Here is a 20,122-nt window from a genome sequence, read left to right on the forward strand (position 1 = left end):
TTTGGGTCCACCCTTGCTCCCAGTGCCCCGCCATTGTGACACACTCATTTCAACGCTGAACTGACCCCACAGCCTAAAGACTCACTTTCAAGGACTCTACAACTCATGTTCTCAGTATTATTTATTTACTTATTATTACAAACGTTTGTATTTGAATAATTTGTCTTCATTTATGTATAGTAACCATACATTCTAGTGCATTTCTTTATTTTCCTGTAAATGCCTGCAAGAAAATGAATCTCAAGGTAGTATACGATTACATACTGTATATGTAAGTAAAGGCATCCGTTAGTCTTGCGAGACCATGGATCTGCACCTGGAAAGTCTTCACCCTCTAGGATGCAGGCCTGGGCAAGGTTGTATGGAAGACCAGTAGTTGCCCATGCTACAAGTCTCCCCTCTCCACAACACCAAAGTTGTCCAAGGGAAGGGCATTAGGACCCATACAGCTTGGCACCAGTGTCGTCGCAGCGCAATGTGTGATTAAGTGCCTTGCTCAAGGACACAACGCGTTCCCTCGGCTGGGGCTCAAACTCATGACCTTTAGGTAGCTAGTCCAATGCCTTAACCACTTGGCCACATGCCCACACACTGTATATGTACCTTGATGATAAATTTACTTTGACTTACGACCTTATAATGGTACGCAGCTCCACATACCTATTGTCTTTACTCTGTACCAACAACACATAGATGGAATATGGTTAACACCAAGGAATAGACATCACTAGACCTCTGCCAGCATGTCAGTATATTGTGCTTGGTCAGTGAAAAGGTGGCTCTGAACCTTTGCAAAGTTGACATCAGGTTAAGTCGAAAAACATCATCAGAACCATTCAGGTTTTGAAGGGCATCAGAATGCATGTTGAGCCGATGGGAATGTACAAGGGGAAAAAAGCTCTTAGAAATAAATTAGGGCATGGCATTGATGAGAATGCTTGGAAGACCTTCATAGACTCAATTGGTCAAATAATCTCCTTCTTTCCAAAGAAGAACCCAAAGTCTGGCAACGGAAATGGGGAAAGGTATCTTTTCCAGTGAAGGACTCAAAGGAGCTATGTGGTGATCTTCCTTCACTTTCTCCCATAGTCTCATATCTTCCCCTGACTTGCCCATCACCCTCCTTTGCTGCCCTTCCTCCTTCCCTTTCTACCATAGTCCACTGTCTACTCCTATCAGATTCCCTCTTCTTCAGCCCTTTACCTCTTCCACCTATCACCTCCCAGCTTCTTTCTTCGTCACCCCTCGTCACCCACCCACCTTCCCCCTCACCTGGTTTCACCTATCACCTGCCAGCTTGAACTCCTTCCCCTCCCCTCACCTTCTTATTCTGGCTTCTTCCTTCCTCCTCTCCAGTCCTGATGAAAGGTGTGCCCTGAAATGTTGACTGCTTATTTCTCTTCACATATGCTGCCTGAGTTCCTCCAGCACTTTTTGTATGCTTTCAAAGATTTCTAGCATCTGCAGAATCTCAAACACAAAATATTCTGCAGATGCTGGGGTCAAGGCAACACTCACTGCAAGCTGGAGGAACTGATGAAGGGTTCCAGCCCAAAACGTTGACTGGTCATTTCCACAGATGCTGCCCGACCTGCTGAGTTCCTCCAGCGTGTTGTGAGTGTTGATCTGCAGAATCTCTTATGTTTATGCAGTTTGAGCAAGTTAACGGAGCATATTATGTGACAACAGTCCACTTGCTCTGTAATTATTGCCAGTAAGAGGTCACCAATGTTTTGAAATAGTGTCTATTCCAATACTCCCCAACATGTACAGTTTAAAATCGCACCCTAATGTCTGCAATCAATAAGGAGGGGCAATAATCGCTCCAGCATGAATATTCTCAAGATTGATACCCCACAAGATTGTGCCCTCAGCCCCCTACTCTCATCTCTGTGTACTCATAACCGGGTGGCTATATTTTGCTCTAACTCCATTTACTAGCTTGCAGACACCACCATTGTGAACGATATCCCACTATGAGTCAAGGTACAGGAAGGAGTTAAAGAGCCAGTCCTGCCAAAGGGTTTTGGCCTGAAACATCAACTGTAATTTTTCCCATAAATGCTGCCTGGCCTGCTGAGTTCCTCCAGCATTTTGTGTGTGTTGCTGAGACAAAGAGTATAATGACATGATGTCATGACAACCTTTCCCTCAATGTCAGCAAAACAAAAGAGCTGGTCGTTGACTTCAGGATGGAGTGGGTGGGTGCAGTGCACATGCTCTGTATCGCACACAAAATGCGATTGGAATGCAGCAGGCCAGACAGCATCCATAGAAAGAAGCACAGTCGACGTTTCAGGCCGAGACCCCTCATCAGGACTAACCGAAAGAAGAGATAGTAAGAGATTTGTAAGTGGAAGGGGAAGGGGGAGATCGGAAATGATAGGAGAAGACAGGAGGGGGAGGAATAGAGCTAAGAGCTGTAAAGTTGATTGGCAAAAGGGATACAAGGCTGGAGAAGGGAGAGGATCATGGAACGGGAGGCCTAGGGAGAAAGAAAGGGGGAGGGGAGCTCCGGAGGAAGATGGAGAACAGGCAAGGAGTTATAGTGAGAGGGACAGAGGGAGAAAAAAGGAAAAAGTAATAAATAAATAAATAAATAAATAAATAAAGGATGGAGTAAGAAGGGGGGAGGGGCATTAACGGAAGTTAGAAAAGTCAATGTTCATGCCATCGGGTTGGAGGTTACCCAGACAGAATACAAGGTGTTGTTCCTCCATCCTGAGTGTGGCTTCATTTTTACAGTTGAGGAGGCCGTGGATAGACATATCAGAATGGGAATGGGATGTGGAATTAAAATGTGTGGCCACTGGGAGATCCTGCTTTCTCTGGCGGACAGAGCGTAGGTGTTCAGCGAAACGGTCTCCCAGTCGGCGTCGGGTCTCACCAATATATAGAAGGCCACATCGGGAACACTGGACACAGTATATCACACCAACCGACTCACAGGTGAAGTGTCGCCTCACCTGGAAGGACTGTCTGGGGCCCTGAATTCTGGTGAGGGAGTAAGTGTAAGGGCAGGTATAGCACTTGTTCCACTTACAAGGATAAGAGCCAGGAGGGAGATCGATGGGAAGGGATGGGGAGACGAATGGACAAGGGAGTCGCGCAAGGAGTGATCCCTGCAGAAAGCAGAAAAGGGTGGAAGGGAAAGATGTGCTTGGTGGTGGGATTCTGTTGGAGGTGGCAGAAGTTACGGAGAATTATATGTTGGACCTGGAGTCTGGTGGGGTGATAGGTGAGGACAGGGGGAACCCTATCCCTAGTGGGGTGGTGGGAAGATGTGGTGAGAGCAGATGTGCGTGAAATGGAAGAGGTGCATTTGAGAGCAGAGTTGATGATTGAGGAAGGGAAGTGCCTTTCTTTAAAAAAGGAAGACATCTCCTTCGTCCTGGGATGAAAAGCCTCATCCTGAGAACAGATGCGGTGGAGACGGAGGGATTGCGAGAAAGGGATGGCATGTTTGCAAGAGACAGGGTGGGAGGAGGAATAGTCCAGGTAGCTGTGAGTGTCCATAGGCTTATAGTAGACATCAGTAGATAAGTTGTCTCTTATCACTAGATAAGCTTCTCATGCTCTGGATTTTTTCAATGATTTTAAGTTCCCTGGACCCCACCACCTTATTTTCACCATGGATGTCCAGTCCCTATATACCTCCATCCCCCACCAAGAAGGTCTCAAAGCTTTCTGCTTCTTTTTGGATTCCAGACCTAACCAGTTCCCCTCTACCACCACTCTCCTCCATCTAGCGGAATTAGTCCTTACTCTTAACAATTTCTCCTTTGGCTCCTCCCACTTCCTCCAAACTAAAGGTGTAGCCATGGGCACCCATATGGGTCCTAGCTATGCCTGCCTTTTTGCTGGCTTTGTGGAACAGTCCATGTTCCAAGCCTATACTCGTATCCGTCCCCCACTTTTCCTTTGCTACTTTGACAACTGCATTGGTACTGCTTCCTGCACGCATGCTGAGCTCGTTGACTTCATTGACTTTGCCTCCAACCTGCCCTCAAATTTACAGTACCTGGTCCATTTCTGACACCTCCCTCCCCTTTCTTGATCTTTCTGTCTCTGTCTCTGGAGACAGCTTATCTTCTGATGTCTACTATAAGCCTACAGACTCTCACAGCTACCTGGATTATTCCTCTTCCAACTCTGTCTCTTGCAAAAATGCCATCCCTTTCTCGCAATTCCTCCATCTCTGCCGCATCTGCTCTCAGGATGAGGCCTTTCATTCCAGGACGAGGGAGATGTCTTCCTTTTTTAAAGAAAGGGGCTTCCCTTCCTCCACCATCAACTCTACTCTAAAACGCATCTCTCCCATTTCACGCACATCTGCTCTCACCCCATCCTCCAGCCACTCCACTAGGGATAAGGATCCCATTGTCCTCACCTACCACCCCACCAGCCTCCAGGCCCAACATATAATTCTCTGTAACTTCTGCCACCTCCAACGGGTTCCCACCACCAAGCACACCTTTCCCTCCCCCCCTTCCTGCTTTCCGCAGGGATCGCTCCCTACGCGACTCCCTTGTCCATTCGTCTCCACCGATCTCCTTCCTGGCACTTATCCTTGTAAGCGGAACATGTGCTACACATGCCGTTACTCTTCCTCCCTCACCACCATTCAGGGCCCCAGACAGTCCTTCCAGGTGAGGCGACACTTCACTTGTGAGTCGGCTGGTGTGATACTATATACCGCATCCGGTGCTCCTGGTGCGGCCTTCTATATATTGGCGAGACCCAACGCTGGCTGGGAGACCATTTCGCTGAACATCTACACTCTGTCTGCCAGAGAAAGCAGGATCTCCCAGTGGCCACACATTTTAGTTCCATGTCCCATTCCCATTCTGATAAGTCTATTCATGGCCTCCGCTACTGTCAAGATGAAGCCACACTCAGGTTGGAGGAACAACACTTTATATTCCATCTGGGTAGCCTCCAACCTGATGGCATGAACGTTGACTTCTCTAACTTCCGTTAATGCCCCTCCTTACCCCATCCCTTATCTATCTATCTATCTATCTATTTATTTATTTCCTTTTTCTCTCTCTCTGTCCCTCTCACAATAACTCCTTGCCTGCTCTCCATCTTCTTCTGGTGCTCCCCTCCCCCTTTCTTTCTCCCTCGGCCTCCTGTTCCATGATCCTCTCCCTTCTCCAGCCTTGTATCCCTTTTGCCAATCAACTTTCCAGCTCTTAGCTCCATCCCTCCCCCTCCTGTCTTCTCCTATCATTTTGGATCTCCCCTTCCCCCTCCCACTTTCAAATCTCTTACTATCTCTTCTTTCAGTTCGTCCTGACGAAGGGTCTCGGCCCGAAACGTCGACTGTACCTCTTCCTATAGGTGCTGTCTGGCCTGCTGCGTTCCACCAGCACTTTGTGTGTGTTGCTTGAATTTCCAGCATCTGCAGATTTTCTCGTGTTTACATGCTCTGTATGTTGACAGGATTTGAATGAATATCACCAATAATCTGCCCTGGTCCAACCATATTGATGTCTTGGCCAAGAAAGCTCACCAGCACCTCTACTTCCTCGGGAGCCAAGAAATTTGGCATGACCCCTTTCACCTCATTGATTTTTAATTGATGCAGCAACAACAAGCATTCTACCCAAATGTTTCTAGGCCTGGTATGGCAACAGCTCTGCTTGTGAGCACGAGTTATGGACACAGCTCAGCACATCGCAGAAACCAACCTCCCTTCTATGGACTCTGTCTATACTTCTCACTGCTCCCATGGGCAACCAGGGTAATCAAAGGCTCCACCCAGCCCAGATATTGTGATTCTCCCTCCTCCTATCAGGCAGAAGATAGAAAAATCTGAAAGCGCGTACTGTCAGATTCAAGGATAGTTTCTGTTGAGCAGTTCCCTGGTACTGTAATATGGTCTCTGGACCTCACAATCTACCTCACTGTGACTTTGCATGCTACTGTCCACCGGCACTTTCTCTATATCCTAACACTTTATTTTGCTTTCTGTAATTATGTACTTCTAATTAGCTCAATGTGCTGTTGTAATGAACCGATTCGTATTTACGGTTTGCAAGAAAAGGTCTTCACCATACATGTGGCAATAGTAAACCAATTTAAATAATAAATCAAATTTATCATGTGATTGTCACTGTTGTCACATCTTTATTTCAATTAAAATATAAAGAATTTATGTCACATACACTCGTTAGCAATAATATAGAAGAATTTACAACACTGGCTGAACTGGGAGAATGGCCTTGTAACATTTTTGACAACACTGGTTAGTCAAGTATTTACAGCGTAAGTGCCAGACTGAATCTTTTACAACACAGTAATTTACTGCAAGCGTTACAGTCTACATAGTTCCTGAAAAGGAACAACAAATAATGCACTTCGAGTTCTGAAAGATGCCGGAATACTTCCACTCTAAAGCCTGCAAGAGGGAGTGCGGCTGGCGGCTGGTCGCGAACCGAAGTCTTGGCTCCACTAGAGGTCCTTTCGTCTCCGGAGGTGGGGAAGAGGGTCACTGACAGGTGTGCAGCCTGGAGCTCTTGCCTTGGCCGGGACCTCCTCCCTTCTGCAACCGACACGATAACCCCTGGGCGCAGTCGCACCTCTGAAATATCTCCAGGCCGTGCGACCCTTTGCGTTTGTGTTTGGTGCACACCTGACCTTCCCTCAGCACCGGCTTACAGATCTTGGACCAGAAGTGTCGAGCGCAGCACAAGCCCCGCGCACAGTCGGACGATCGAAGGCACACATCGCCTTCTTGACCTGGAAGGAAAAGAGCGAGAGCGAGCACCACAAAGCCTCATCAGCAAACCACTCACAACTATTTCCCTTTGAATGTGCCTCATCATTTCGCTCTCAACCTACCTTTCACCTGGTGAGGCCTGGCGGCGAGCGTCGTCTTCCGTGGATGCGCGTCCACAGTAGCGTCCCAGGTCTCCAGTATGGTCTCCTCGATTTCGCCCTGGATATGTTCCCCATCGTCGGGGATACACATACCTGCATGCAATAAAATCCAGAGATCCAGTAAGTTATGAATTACTATCGGAAGAGGAAACACCCTCCGTCACTGCCATCCGCCCAAAAGGAAACCAGATAACTTGATCAAAGGGGTTTCGCTTCTAACACAACTCAATTCATCAAAAACCAGGGGTAAAGTGGGTGTTGGGCGAGGTGATCGTTGACTGGTGTTATAGTGGTAAAATGAATCGATATAGTTTCTATATGTTTCTGTTTTATGCTTTCTATCGCGTTGTGACTCTACATTTTTACATGGATGTAGGAATAATATTAGTCGTTCTGTGCCGCAGCCGTTCACCTATCCTGAAGGCATACTGAATGTCGGTCAAACCCTCCCCCCCCCCCGGGACCCCACTTGCTGAAATAATTCACCCTACTTGCCCGCGAGGTCAGATTATATTTGCCAAAGGAAGCTAGCTACTGGAGGAACTCAGCGGGCCAGGCAGCATCTGCGGAGGGAAATGGGCAGTCCACCCTTCATCTAGCCTGGATGTGTGACTGTGTAAATTAGATTACTATTTATAATATAACTTAAACTCATAAATTTTCGCTTAGACCTCCAGGCTCTCATCGCCCCTCCGCACCCGCAGTAATCCCGCTCCCTCACTGTCTCCCACTTTACAGGTTCGCCCCTCCCCGCGTCCCTTCCTGCGCTCACCGTTGTTGCAGCGTGTCCCCGGGCAGCACATTGCGTTCCGGGCGCAGCGTTTACGACGTCGGCGACAATTCAGGCAATGCTGCGCGCCAGGACGAGAACCGGAGCAGAACTGGTCTGCGGAGCAGTCCTGGTCATCCAGGCAAACAGGGAACTGAGGGAAAGGAGAGCAGAGTCAGTCCAACTCGTGTACAGCCTGGCATCCGCTGTAACTCGGGGGAAATCCATAACACAGCAGCCCAGACACACAAACCCTGTGACCTGCACACACTAACATACATCCTGCAAAAGAAATCATAAGGGAGACGAACATCAGATTCTGCAGGTAATGCGGGGCTGACGTGCACCATTCAGAAAGGAACGCACGGCAAAACTTTTAAGTAAGGAAGCTTCATTATTGAATTGTTCTAATTTAATCGAATTTACTAAATTGAAAGAAAAAAATACTGAAGGTACCAAAGTGACCATTCCAGATTGCATAAGGTCTTCGGACTTGCTGTTGTCGACACTGCGTTGGAAGCAATGTCAGTGTTTTCCCTGGGAAATATTTACCTGGAATTGTTCAATGGCATGGTTCTTGGCTCCGTGGTGGACGGAGATCCGAGGAGTGACACTGGCCGGGTGAAGCGCCCCGCTGCCCGTCTTGATAGCGTTGGAATTGAAGGCGCTCGCTGCACCGTAGAAGCAAGCAGTTAAGAGAACCACTTCCAAGTACATGGTCAGCGCTTCAATCCGCCCCGGCAACCGGAACAAAGTGACCGTCGGCAAAACACGAGCGTCAAAATCGGCGATGTATAGATCCGTCCTCCGACAAGTTGAGAGATGATCTGTTCGGAGCAGAAAACTTTCCCTCTGTTGACCCCACCGGGCTCGGCAGCGGATTTATAGTTGCTGAGGATGTTTGTATTCCCGCCCCTTTGCCATGTGTGACAAAGCCCTGGCTGAAATTTCAAATGCTCGGCTTTAAGGACGCTCCCGAGAATCTGCAAATCCCGCAGGGACCCTCCTGCCGGAGATGTAGAGTGTTAGGACCCTCCCGACTGCCAGCACATCATAGAGAGTTGCCTGATTACAGGCCAAGCACCACTGATAACTTTACTTCCTCTTGCCCTCTCCCTCGCCCCGCGTCTCATTCTAATTCCCCGTCATCTAACTCGCAGTACGCAAATGGAATAAACTGCATCAGCAATGGGTTCTTGAGTACAGTAGTAAATGCCGAGGTGCGAACGGAGCCAACGCCTATTTCCCTACACAGCACCATCCCAGATACGGCAGGGGGATTCCGTTTGCCGCGGTATTCGTCCTTGTAACGAGTTTCGTCCCTGTTTGTATTTATTTTGAAGCCAGGGAGTGTTTCGAGATCTGCACCTTGTCTGGATGGGAAACAAAAGCGGTCGAATATTCCCGGAGGAACTCAGCGGGCCAGGCAGCATCTATGGAAAAGAGTACAGCTGACTTTTCGGGCCGAGACCCTTCATGAGGATTCAGGATGCTGCCTGGCCAGCTGAGTTTCTCCAGCATTTTGTGTGTGCTGCTTGGGTTTCCAGCATCTGCAGATTTTCTCTTGTTTGCGGTTGAATCTTCCGATAATTTTCGGTCCATTTGCAGCACCTGATCCGTGATTGTAATTGGCTAACTTTGAAATCCACTTGATTAAACACACCGGGGAGATCAAAGAGACCATGGAAATCCACGACAGAACAGTTTACATAATAAATTATCATGCTGCTTCGGTACAGTTAAGCAAATACAGACTGCTCAGCACTTAATGATAAGCAACTGAAAACGGCTTCTCTGAACTGCTGCTGTGGGCTTACCTTGCGATATCTGTATTAGTACCCGTCCAGTGCTTTAGCTGGGATAGATTTAAAGTGAGTCGGAAAGATAAAGGGAACAAAATCTTTCCAAAATTCTTTTCCTGTGGGAACAAACATCTATTACAGAACGCAATGTGCTGTTTTGATTTCCTAAATTTATCCATTTATTTTGGGGTGGAGGTGGGGAATTGATTTAGAAAGCATTTTCAAAACTTTTTTTTTGCTTTATATCTTCAGATTACTAACATGGAATTTCGGGACTACATTGGACAAGATTCTTGAAACCTGAGGACACTGGAAAAAGAGGACAAGGAAGAGGAGGATAGTGCTTGTGGGAGATTTCAATTAATATTCCTGTGCCACCTGGAGTGCTAATGGCCTGGAAGGGGCAAAAATTGTGGGGTGCATCCAAGACAGTTTCGTCGCACAATATACAGAGGAACATATCCCCCCCACTTGTATTTCCCACTCTGACTTTCTCACCTGCCTATATTCCTGAGTCCCCACCTTCTCCCTTTCTCCAATGGTCCACTCTCCTCCCCTATCATATTCTTTCTTCTTCAGCCCTTTACCCTTCCCACCCACCTGGCTTCACTTATCACCTTCCAGCTAGCCTCTTTCCCCTCCCCTCCCTACCTTTTTAATTCTGGTATTTTCTCTCTTCCTTCTCAGTCCTGAAGAAGGATCTCGACCCGAAACAGCGACCATCTATTTGTTTCCATAGGTGCTGCCTGACCTGCTGAGTTCCTCCAGTATTTTGTATGTGTTGATACAGAAGAACTCTTTGGAAGGAGAAATACTGGACCTCCTCTTAGGGAATAAGGTGGGCAAAGTAACTGGAGTGGCAGCTGGGGAAAACTTTGGGTTCAGTGACCACAATTATACTAGTCTTGAAAGAATTATGGAAAAGATAGAAATGGTCCATGGGTTACAGTCCTTAACTGGGGCAGGTCGAGATTTGAGAATATTAAGCAGGATCTAGCTGGGGTCGACTGGGTGACTCTACTTAAAGGCAAATGAACAGTTGTCAAGTGGGAGGCTTTTAAGTCATTCCAAGGGGCCACTGTTAGGGTGAAGTAACATGCTGTACCTGGACTCTTGCTATGACTCTTTCATACTCCAGGTACTCAAGGTAGTACCAAGTTCAGTGAACCTTGGCTGATGAGAGATATGAAGATTCATGTAAGGGAGAAGAATAAAGCATGCATTGTACATAGACAGCTGATACAAATGAATCCCTTGATGAATATAAGAAGTTTAAGGCCAGTTTTTAAGAGGGAAATCAGGGGAACAAAAAGAGGGAATGAGATGGATTTGGCAAACAGGGCTAAAGATAATCCCAAGATGTTCTTCAGCTATGGTTTTCTCTTAAAGACCATGAGGATTGTCTATGTGTGAATCTGCAGGAAATGGCTGAGATTTTTAATGTCTATTTCTCCTCAGTATTTACAAAAACAAATATCATAGATGCCAAAGAAATGAGGGTTGATGTAGCGGAGTCTTGGATCATGTGCACATTATGTGGAAGGAGGTATTTGCAGCCTTGAAGCACCTCGTGCATAAGGTGGGCAAATCCCCAGGGTAACCCCAAACCTGGGGATGTCAGGGGAAAAATCATGGAGGCCCTTGTAGAAATATCTGCTTTGTTGTTAGCCACTGTCAAAGTTCCAGAAAACCAGGAGGGTAGTTAATGCTGTTCCATTGTTCAAGAAGGGCAGCAAGGACATGCTAGGGAAATACATTCTGGGGAGCCTGACTTAGTTGTTGGAAAGTCTCTGGGAGGAATTCTGAGGGACAAGATCTACTATCAAAGGCTAACTAGTAAGCACAGTCAGCAGAGTTTTGTGTTTGAGAGTTCATGCCTGACAAATCTATTGGAGTTTTTTGAAGAGGTAGCTAAGAGGATAGTTGAAGGTAGGGCAGTGGATCTTGCCTTTGTGGAATTTAGTAAGGCTTTTGACAATGTTCTGCGTGGATGATCTGGAAGATTAGGTTGCAGATTATTCAGGGTGAGTTAGCATGGTAGATCAGAATTGACTTGATGATAGAAAGCAGAGGGTAATGGCTGAAGGTCAATTCCATCTGAAGACCTTTGACTAGAGGGGTGCTGCAGGGATTAGTGTTGGCACATTTGTATTTATTATTTATGTAAATTATTTGGATATGAATGTACATGGCCCGATGAGCAAGTTTGTTGATGATGCTATACTGAAGCAGATTGATAGTGAAACAGATTACAATGAATTGCACCAAGATCTCAATTAGTGAGGGAGATGGGCTGAGGAATAACAAATGAATTTCAACTTATATAAGTGTGATCTGATGCATTTTGGAGAGTCAAACAAGTGTAGGGCTTATATAGTGAATGGCAGTGCACTGACGAGTGTTGTGCAACAGAGCAACTGGGAATACAAGTGTAGAGTTTGCTAAAAGCAGCCACACAAGTAGACAGGGTGGTGATAAAGCCTCTTAACATGCTGGCTGTCATTAGTCAGGGCACTGAGTTTGGGAGTAGAGACATTATGTTGTAGCTATATAAGTTGTTGGTGAGGACTTACTTGGAGTATTGTGTACTGTTTTTGGTCATGCTGTTATTGGAAAAACATTGTCAAGCTGGAGAAAGTACATTAGAGATTTATGAGGCCTGGGGGAGTTTGCCCACACTTGATCTTCATTCCTGTAACACAGGAGAATGAGGAGTGACCTCATTTAAGTATATAGAATCATGAGGTGTATGGATAAGGTGGATGTTTATAGTCTTTTCTCTGGGGTTGAGAGTCCAAACCTAGAGGGCATAGATACAATATAATAGACCATAAGACATAGGAGCAGAATTAGGCCACTTGAAACTTTACTGTTTCCTGGAATCTGGTTCACTACACAACACCCAAACCAGAACTGCCTTTCCACTAGTGGGCACAACCACAAGCTGCTCTAAAAAGCCATTTCAAAGGCATTCTACAAATTCCCTCTCTTGGGATAAAGCACCAACCTGATTTTTCCTAATCTACCTGCATATTGAAATCCCCCATGACTATCACAACATTGCCCTTATTACATGCCTTTTCATTTTCCCATTGAAACTTATATCCCACATCCTGGCTGCTGATGGGTGTTCTGCATCTACACACAACAGGGTCTTTTCACCCTTGCAGTTTCTCAACTCTACCCACAAGAATTCTATGTCTTCTGATTCTACTTACATCACTTCTTCATGAGCATATTGATTTCATTTCTCATATGGCCATCTACCTGATCGGGGAGCTTGGCAGGTGCTACACCTTGCCCAAGGGTGACGTGGAGGCAAGCAGAGGGAAGGAGTGCCTTACACCTGCTTTGGTAGAAACCGCATCACCATCCCACCACCCAAATTTACAGTAGGATGGTGTTACCTGGCTGATGCACAGTATTAGATTTATGCCTCATGAACTGCTTTGTGTTGAGGCCAAAAAGTTCCACTTTAGTCTCATCCGACCACAAGATCTTCTTCTACATCTTGACAGTATCTTCTAAGTGACACTTTCCTAAGTCTTTACAGGCAAGGATATGCTTTTTTTTAGCCAGGACTTCTTCCTTGCCTCTCTTTCATAAATACCCTTTTTGTGCCAGGCCTTAGACACTGTGGAGCCATGAGCTTCATCTCCAGTTGCAGCCATTGACTTCTGTAGCTCACTCAGAGGGACCACTTGTGTCACAATAGCCTCTCTTACAGGAGCCTTTTTTCTCCACTGACTAAGTTTAGAGGGACAGACTGACCTAGGCAGTATGGCTGTAGTTTCATATTTTTCTGCTTTTTAACGATGGACTCTCCTGAGCTCCGAGGTGTTTAGTGCCTTTGAGATGGTCTTGTACCCTCCCCCAGATTTGTGTGTCTCTATTAGCATTTCCTTGACTTGTCTTGAAAGCTCTTTTGTTCATTTTGGTTTGGTCCATTAAAAATCTACTGTACTGTTGGACCTTACAGAGAAAGGGGTATCACACACAAAATGCTGGTGAATGCAGCAGGCCAGGCAGCATCTATAGTCGACATTTCGGGTCGAGACACTTCGTCAGAGAAAGGAGTATTTATTCTTGTGAATTCACTTAAATCAGGTGATTCTCCAATTTTCTACAGTATCTCAACAAATTGGTAAATTTATATGGTAATGCAGTGTATTGCACCAAAGGAAAGTTAGCGTAATAATTACAAAGGGGATAAATACTTCTTCAGCCTTACAATTTTGTTTTTAAATTTTTAATAAATTGTTGATAGGTTTTGGAATTTTTCTTTTGATTTAACGTGATGTACAATGTTCCATAGATTAGCTCAAAAATCCTATTATATCTTAAATTTAGAAAATGGGACAGTAAAATATGAAAACATTTGTGGGGTCTGAAGACATTTTCGAGGCACTGCATGCTAAAATCTGTGCAGCCAAACCTTGTATCTGATTGTCTTGGAACCCTTTGCATTGGGCCAAGATTTCTCTTTTAGTGATTTAATTTTATTATTTATTTATTGAGATACAGTGCTGAATAGCTCCTTCTACCCCTTCGAGCTGCGCCACCCAGCAACCTTAGCCTAATCACAGGACAATTTACAATGACCAATTAACCTACCAAACAGTAGGTGGTTGGACTGTGGCAGGAAACTGGAACACCGAGAGGAAACCCACGCTGTCACAGATAGAACATTCAAACTCCTTACAGGCACTGGTGAGAATTGAACCCATGTTGTAAGGTATTGTGCTAACTGCATTACCTTGCACCCTTTTATTTAGAGACACAGTGCAGAACAGCCCCTTTTGGCCCAATGAGCTGCACCGCCCAGCAACCCACCTACTTAAAACTCCCCTAATCACAAGACAAGTTACAATGACCAATTAATCAACTACCGATAATATCTTGGGCTTGTGGGAGGGAACTGAAGCACCTGGAGGAGACACACACGGTTCACAGGGAGTACAAACTCCTCATAGACGACGCTGGAATTGAATTCCAAACTCTGGAACGCCCCAAGTTGTAAAAGCACTATGCTATGTGGCGTCCCAGTAGAAGTGTTAGTTGGTGTGTTGTGATAAAGCTATATTAAAGTAGTTCATGTCTGGGCATCTTTCACAGACCAGAACGGAATGAAAGCAAGATCCCAATGGACAACCTAAAGAGGAGAGCAAGTTTGCAGGAATTTATAGAGTCTAACTCAATATTACAGTCCTCCTTTAATAAAAAAATGGAAAGCCAGTTTAGATTCCAAAACAATAATCCTCATAATACTATGTCAATTCACTACTTTATGTTAATGACAATTTTGACTGAGTTTAAAAAAACGTTGAAGCAGTGGAAGTGACAACATATTAAGATGACTCAAAGATGGTTTAAGAATGTGTAGGATGGCAGGCACCAAAATCCATCAGATCCGCTCCTAAAATTAGCCCTCTAAATTGAAAACAGAAATGTGTAATTAGATACAGAATGATCTACAGAACGCATACCTGTCAATGAAATTTTCAATCTACCCCATTATGCTTTGACAAAACTTGAATCAGGGAAACATATTTCTTCTATGTTTCACTGAGGATTTTGGACAACATATTGGTCAGGAGTTAATGAGAGGAGATGTGTGTTTGATGTACGCCAAGTAGTTTTGTTTAGCTATTACTGGCATCAGTAGGCAGTGATTCAAGCCATTCATGCGAGTTGGCGATAGCCCCCCAAGGTAAGACCAGCGTGGTTGAAGTGAGTGAGTGGAGTAAAATCAATAATTGGATACTTTATGTCTGTTTGATGAATGGAATGAGCCTAGCATGTTGAATGACCTTTGTATTAATCCATGTTAGTCATAGAACTTTATGGTTTGTGGATATTTTTTGACAAGTAAAGTCTTGTATGCTGACTAATTGAATCATTGTTAGGTCTTCAATCAGAATGATCTTGCCTGCAATCTGGTGCATTCCTAAAATATTTCTAATCTAAGTCGTTCTCCTGAACAATGGATTCTCCTTCACAGGATTCCAGTAGAGCTACTAAATAGCATTGCTGGGATTCTAACTGAAGTCCTTCTCTGTTGGAACTGCACACATGTTGCTAATGAATTCATGAAGGCTAGTTTTGCCATAACTCCAGTACTTAAGTGCCACCTTGAGATGGGTAGACATTTAGAGTAATGCAGATATAAAGGTGTTAAAAATAGGCATCCGTTAGTCTTGTTGAGACCATGGATTTATGCCTTGGAAGGTTTCCAGGGCGTAGGCCTGGGCAAGGTTGTATGGAAGACCGGCAGTTGCCCATACTGCAAGTCTCCCCTCTCCACGCCACCGATGTTGTCCAAGGGAAGGGCACTAGGACTGATACAGCTTGGCACCGGTGTCGTCGCAGAGGAATGTGTGGTTAAGTGCCTTGCTGAAGGACACAACATGCTGCCTCAGCTGAGGCTCGAACTAGCGACCTTCAGATCACTAGACCGATGCCTTAACCACTTGGCCACGCCAATCATAAAGGTGTATGATTGGAAAATCATGGTGTGACACAATTGCTGATCCAATGGTCTCTTGATTAGTCTCCCCATTTTAACCTTGTACAATCTTGAGCTGAATTAAACTCAATTCAACTCCCTCCTATATCTTAAAGCTTACCTAATCCCATTTGTCCAGGAGTCTTCTAACTTACTTTTCTTCCTGTTATGACAAGGCTTCAATTCAATATTCTAAGCCTTGTTTTCAAATTTGTTCCTTCCGCTTACATTATCTCCTGAAGATTTGGAAATGGTTTGGTTTGGAGCTGAATTTCCAGATTTTGGACTGAGCTGGCAGAAGGTAATAAGTTGTCTAGTCATAGGGTCCTAGAAGATAAAGATAAAGAGTACCTTTATTTGTCACAGGTACATCAAAACTTCCTGACATACAGAGATATATGTTATTTTGTGTCAATGACTAACACTGTCTGAGAATGAGCTGGGGGTAGCCCATAAATCTCAACATGCTTCCAGGGCAACTTAACACGTCTGCAACTTGGAAATAAGATGTTTATGCCACCAAGTTCATGCTGTCAACTCTACCTACCTACACTAATCCCACCTGAGTACAAAACTCTTCCTATCTAACCATCTCTCATTCAATTCTGAGGGCTTCTTTGGTCGGGGTCGACCATGAATGCTGTGTCCTAGCTGTCTAGGTATGCAAAGCCAAGACAGTACAACATGGAGAGCAAGCTCCCCCCTCTTCATGCATCTGATGAAACCAAAGGAACGGCAGAGACTGATACAGTTTGGCACCAGCAGTGTCACAGGAGTTGCCAGTCAGTGTTGAACTCAATGTAGGACTTCCTTAGGGACTCCCGCTCCAGATGTTTCCCTTGGGGCTTATGCCTGAAGCCTTCCCCATGAGTGGGTATATCTGCAATGCAGAGGAGGTTTGAGATCAGAGTTTTCCTTCTCTTAGATGAGCTTCCAACCACGGCTGACAAGCCCCATTTGCTCAGAGACTGGTTTTAAGTTGTCAGTAACCTGCCTTTGCCCCTTCTCCAGTCGGTAGGAATGGTTCCACTGGGCTTAGTAACTGATATCTCCACAATTTTTTGACTTGAAATTTACAACATTTTATTTCTGGCCTTAGCTATGATATAAATAAACTCTGCTGGTCTACAAACCTAAATGTGTAAATTACAGTTGTAGCAACATGTGAAAGGTTTGTATTGCGTTTTTGAGAAACCTCTTGTATTGATCTGATTGTTTATTAATTGTTTGACTTTTACTTCATAAGAATGAAACTGGAAGTGATCACTTGATAGGCAGGTTGATAGTGAATCTGGGGCATTTTAGGATCAAAATCCAAATTTGCATTGTATTTTTAAGGGAAAGTAACAAAATTCTCTTAGAGATAACAAAGAACATTAAAAACATTTTATTGATCCTTGTACCTTGCTGGAGTATTCTGAAATTACATGAAATAAACACAATTCAACCTCTTAAGTTTTGAACATTGAAACTAAATTTAATCCTTATGGTAGGGCATTTAAAATGAGAATGCATGATCAAAAGTTTCCTTTCGTTGCACAGAAGGGGGAAAATTAACATGTAGTTCATTTCAATTTAATTGTGTGTTGCCGCAGATCCAAGTCTGTGGTGAACTGGGGACAGGTTTTATTTTAACTACACGGCCAATGTGGGGAGTGGTGTGAAAAGGAGGTTGTTTAGGGAGCTCTTTGATGAAGTGAGATCAAACAGAATTGTCAAACCGAACTAACCTCGTGTCTTAATCAGGCTTTTGGGGACATGGTGTTTACATAAACACGCCAGATTGACTTAGTTTCTTCTTACACTTCTATAGACTGGAACTGAGTATAGCGTCAAACTAGGTACATCTAATCCTTATTAAGAAGCCTGGCTGCCAAACTAATCCATTTAGACTACACTGGCTGCTCACGTGAGCTCTTGAAATACACGTCGACTTTGATTGAAATTGACAGGAAAAAAAGTGTCAAGATTTGAAGCTGCACACATTGGATTCCAAGCAAAAGTAAAAGCCTGACGCTATCTTGTGGATTCCAGTGCGATGCCTGTTGAACTAGTAGAGTAGTTCTGAACCAAATGCACAAACTATGATTATTCATGAGTTTGACCCATTCTTCTATTTATGTGTATTAAAGCAGCATCAGATGATCAGAGTATTGCTTATTGTGTCTTATCCACTGATGTGCCGGTCACCTAAGTGATTTATTTTTGTCACTTACTAGCAAGAAAAAACACTTCTACGGAAGGAAGATCTCCTCAACACTGACGATTGCTATGATTATCTAATGTTGATGTAGTTGCCTTTCTTTATTATGTCACAACATAATCTCACAAAACAAAAATCCTCAAGGCATTTCTCCCCCCTTGGAGAATGTGAGCATCAACATTACTAATTTTAGTTGATCTGCAGTGACATACAGTGGCCCAAAGCTGGACGGCACTGACGCACGGGCAGCTTCTACCCTGCTGTTTATCACCCTTCAATGGACTTTTCATATGTTAAAGTTGAATTCTTGATTAGCTAGTTTATCTCGATACCTTTCTACATTTTTGTTCCCCTGCACTGCATTTTCTCAATGGCTGCAACACTATATTCTACATTGTTTTCATTTTACCATCTCGATGTACTTTTGTTAGCATGATCTGCCTGGATGACGGACAAAGTTTTTCCACTGTCTCAGTGCACGTGATATTAAACCAATACCGATTTTAAAAAAATACAGTAGCAGTTGCTTTAAATGGTAGTTAGCTCCCCGTGTGTAATGCATTTGAAAAGGAATTCTCATCACAATCTTAATCTGTCTCCCCTTTTATCTCTTGTTTTCTAACTTCAAAACATCAAACCAATTCAAAGAAAGACGCGGCAGTCCGAAACGCGGGTCTAACTTCAAGTTTACCTTAAACGAAGCGTGCACATATCACGTGGTATCGTTTTGACGTATGCAATCAACCTATTTTTATATTAACCCCTAATGAATTATTTTAAATGAACAAGAATGCCTAATCAACAATATATTTACAGGATTACTCAAAATTACCGAAATATTAAATACACAATACTTCTCCACACTCGCCCATCACTCCCTGTGGTGCTCCCTTCCCCCCTTCCCCTCATGGTCTACTCTTCTCTGCGATCAGATTCCTTCTTTTCAGTCCTTTACCTTTTCCACCTTTTACCTCCGAGCTTTTCACTTCGTTCTCCCTTCCCACCTTCCCCCTCATCTGACTTCACCTATCAACTGTCAATTTGTACCTTTTCCTTCTCTCCACCTGCTCATTCTGCCCCCCCTCCAGTCCTAATGAAGGTTTCAGCCCAAAATGTTGACTGTTTATTTCCCTCCGTAGATGCTGCCTGACCTGCTGAATTCCTCCATCACTTCGCGTGTTGCATCATAATCTTAATCCAGGAAGAATATTTACCCATAGTTCAAAAGGAGTAAACTATGGAATGATGCAAGACTCCCGGAGCATTTAGCAGACATCCCACCCTGCAAAAACTCATTTCAGGGAGGTCTCAACCTCATAGAAGTCTGTGTCAATGAATTAGCCTCCCTAATATGTTGTGGTCCCTGAAAGAAATAAAAGCATAAGGTGTATCCTTATTATATTGTCTTATGCAAAAAAAGTGACATTAAAATATGTACTTACATTATCATGGGGTCATTTTTTAAATTCTATTACAACTTTAAGCAAGTCTACAGGGAGTTTGGCCTCATCATGTAGGACATCAATAGAGTAGCTCCTGAGCAGCTAGCCAGCTAGTTTAAATAATGTTAGCTATGCTAATGAATGAATGACACATGTTAAACCTCAACATGTCTTTTACAGTCATTTAACCCACCAGGGACAATAGAAAAGTCACTGTGGCAAACAGTGCAGTGAGCAACACTGTCATTATTTTTGACCCCTGTTAGACAGGAGTGCACTTTGGTCTGGGGCAAAGTACATTTCAAGTTTTCTTTTTTTTTGGAACACTCTGCCATGGCACTGCAGGACACTAAAATGAACTGATGGACAATGAAAGGAAGAGAGAGGTCGACTGTAAAGCCCACCCACAGAGAAAACTGATAGGTCTACTCAGCACAAAGGGAGACCAATCAGGATGCTCTCTCTGTCACTCTCTCACTACATCTGTCACTCACTCGCTCTCTCTCTCTTTCCCTC

The 20,122-nt window shown here is 44.3% G+C and overlaps 1 protein-coding gene across 1 annotated transcript; it reads right to left on the bottom strand.

Moving 5' to 3' along the window:
• Nucleotides 1–6,119: 6,119 nt before the first annotated feature.
• On the bottom strand, nucleotides 6,120–8,772 carry dkk1b (dickkopf WNT signaling pathway inhibitor 1b). The gene is made up of 4 exons (XM_063071165.1): nucleotides 8,207–8,772; nucleotides 7,658–7,808; nucleotides 6,847–6,978; nucleotides 6,120–6,744 (listed from the first exon to the last, which is right to left on the bottom strand). The coding sequence occupies exons 1-4, from the start codon at nucleotides 8,369–8,371 to the stop codon at nucleotides 6,494–6,496; spliced, it is 699 nt and encodes a 232-aa protein (XP_062927235.1). The 5' UTR covers nucleotides 8,372–8,772; the 3' UTR covers nucleotides 6,120–6,493.
• Between the last annotated feature and the right edge of the window lie 11,350 nt (nucleotides 8,773–20,122).

The sequence above is a fragment of the Mobula hypostoma genome, chromosome 19, assembly GCF_963921235.1.
Source record: "Mobula hypostoma chromosome 19, sMobHyp1.1, whole genome shotgun sequence".
In the NCBI taxonomy this organism is placed as follows: domain Eukaryota; kingdom Metazoa; phylum Chordata; class Chondrichthyes; order Myliobatiformes; family Myliobatidae; genus Mobula; species Mobula hypostoma.

Bases quoted from the DNA above. Each gene is read 5' to 3' on its own strand.
- dkk1b (XM_063071165.1), bottom strand. From the start codon at position 8,371: ATGTACTTGGAAGTGGTTCTCTTAACTGCTTGCTTCTACGGTGCAGCG. The intron at 7,809-8,206 runs GTAAATATTTCC...CCTTTCCCTCAG, and splicing joins ATGCCATTGAACAATTCCAG to TTCCCTGTTTGCCTGGATGA. The intron at 6,745-6,846 runs GTAGGTTGAGAG...TTTTCCTTCCAG, and splicing joins CAGGCCTCACCAGGTGAAAG to GTCAAGAAGGCGATGTGTGC.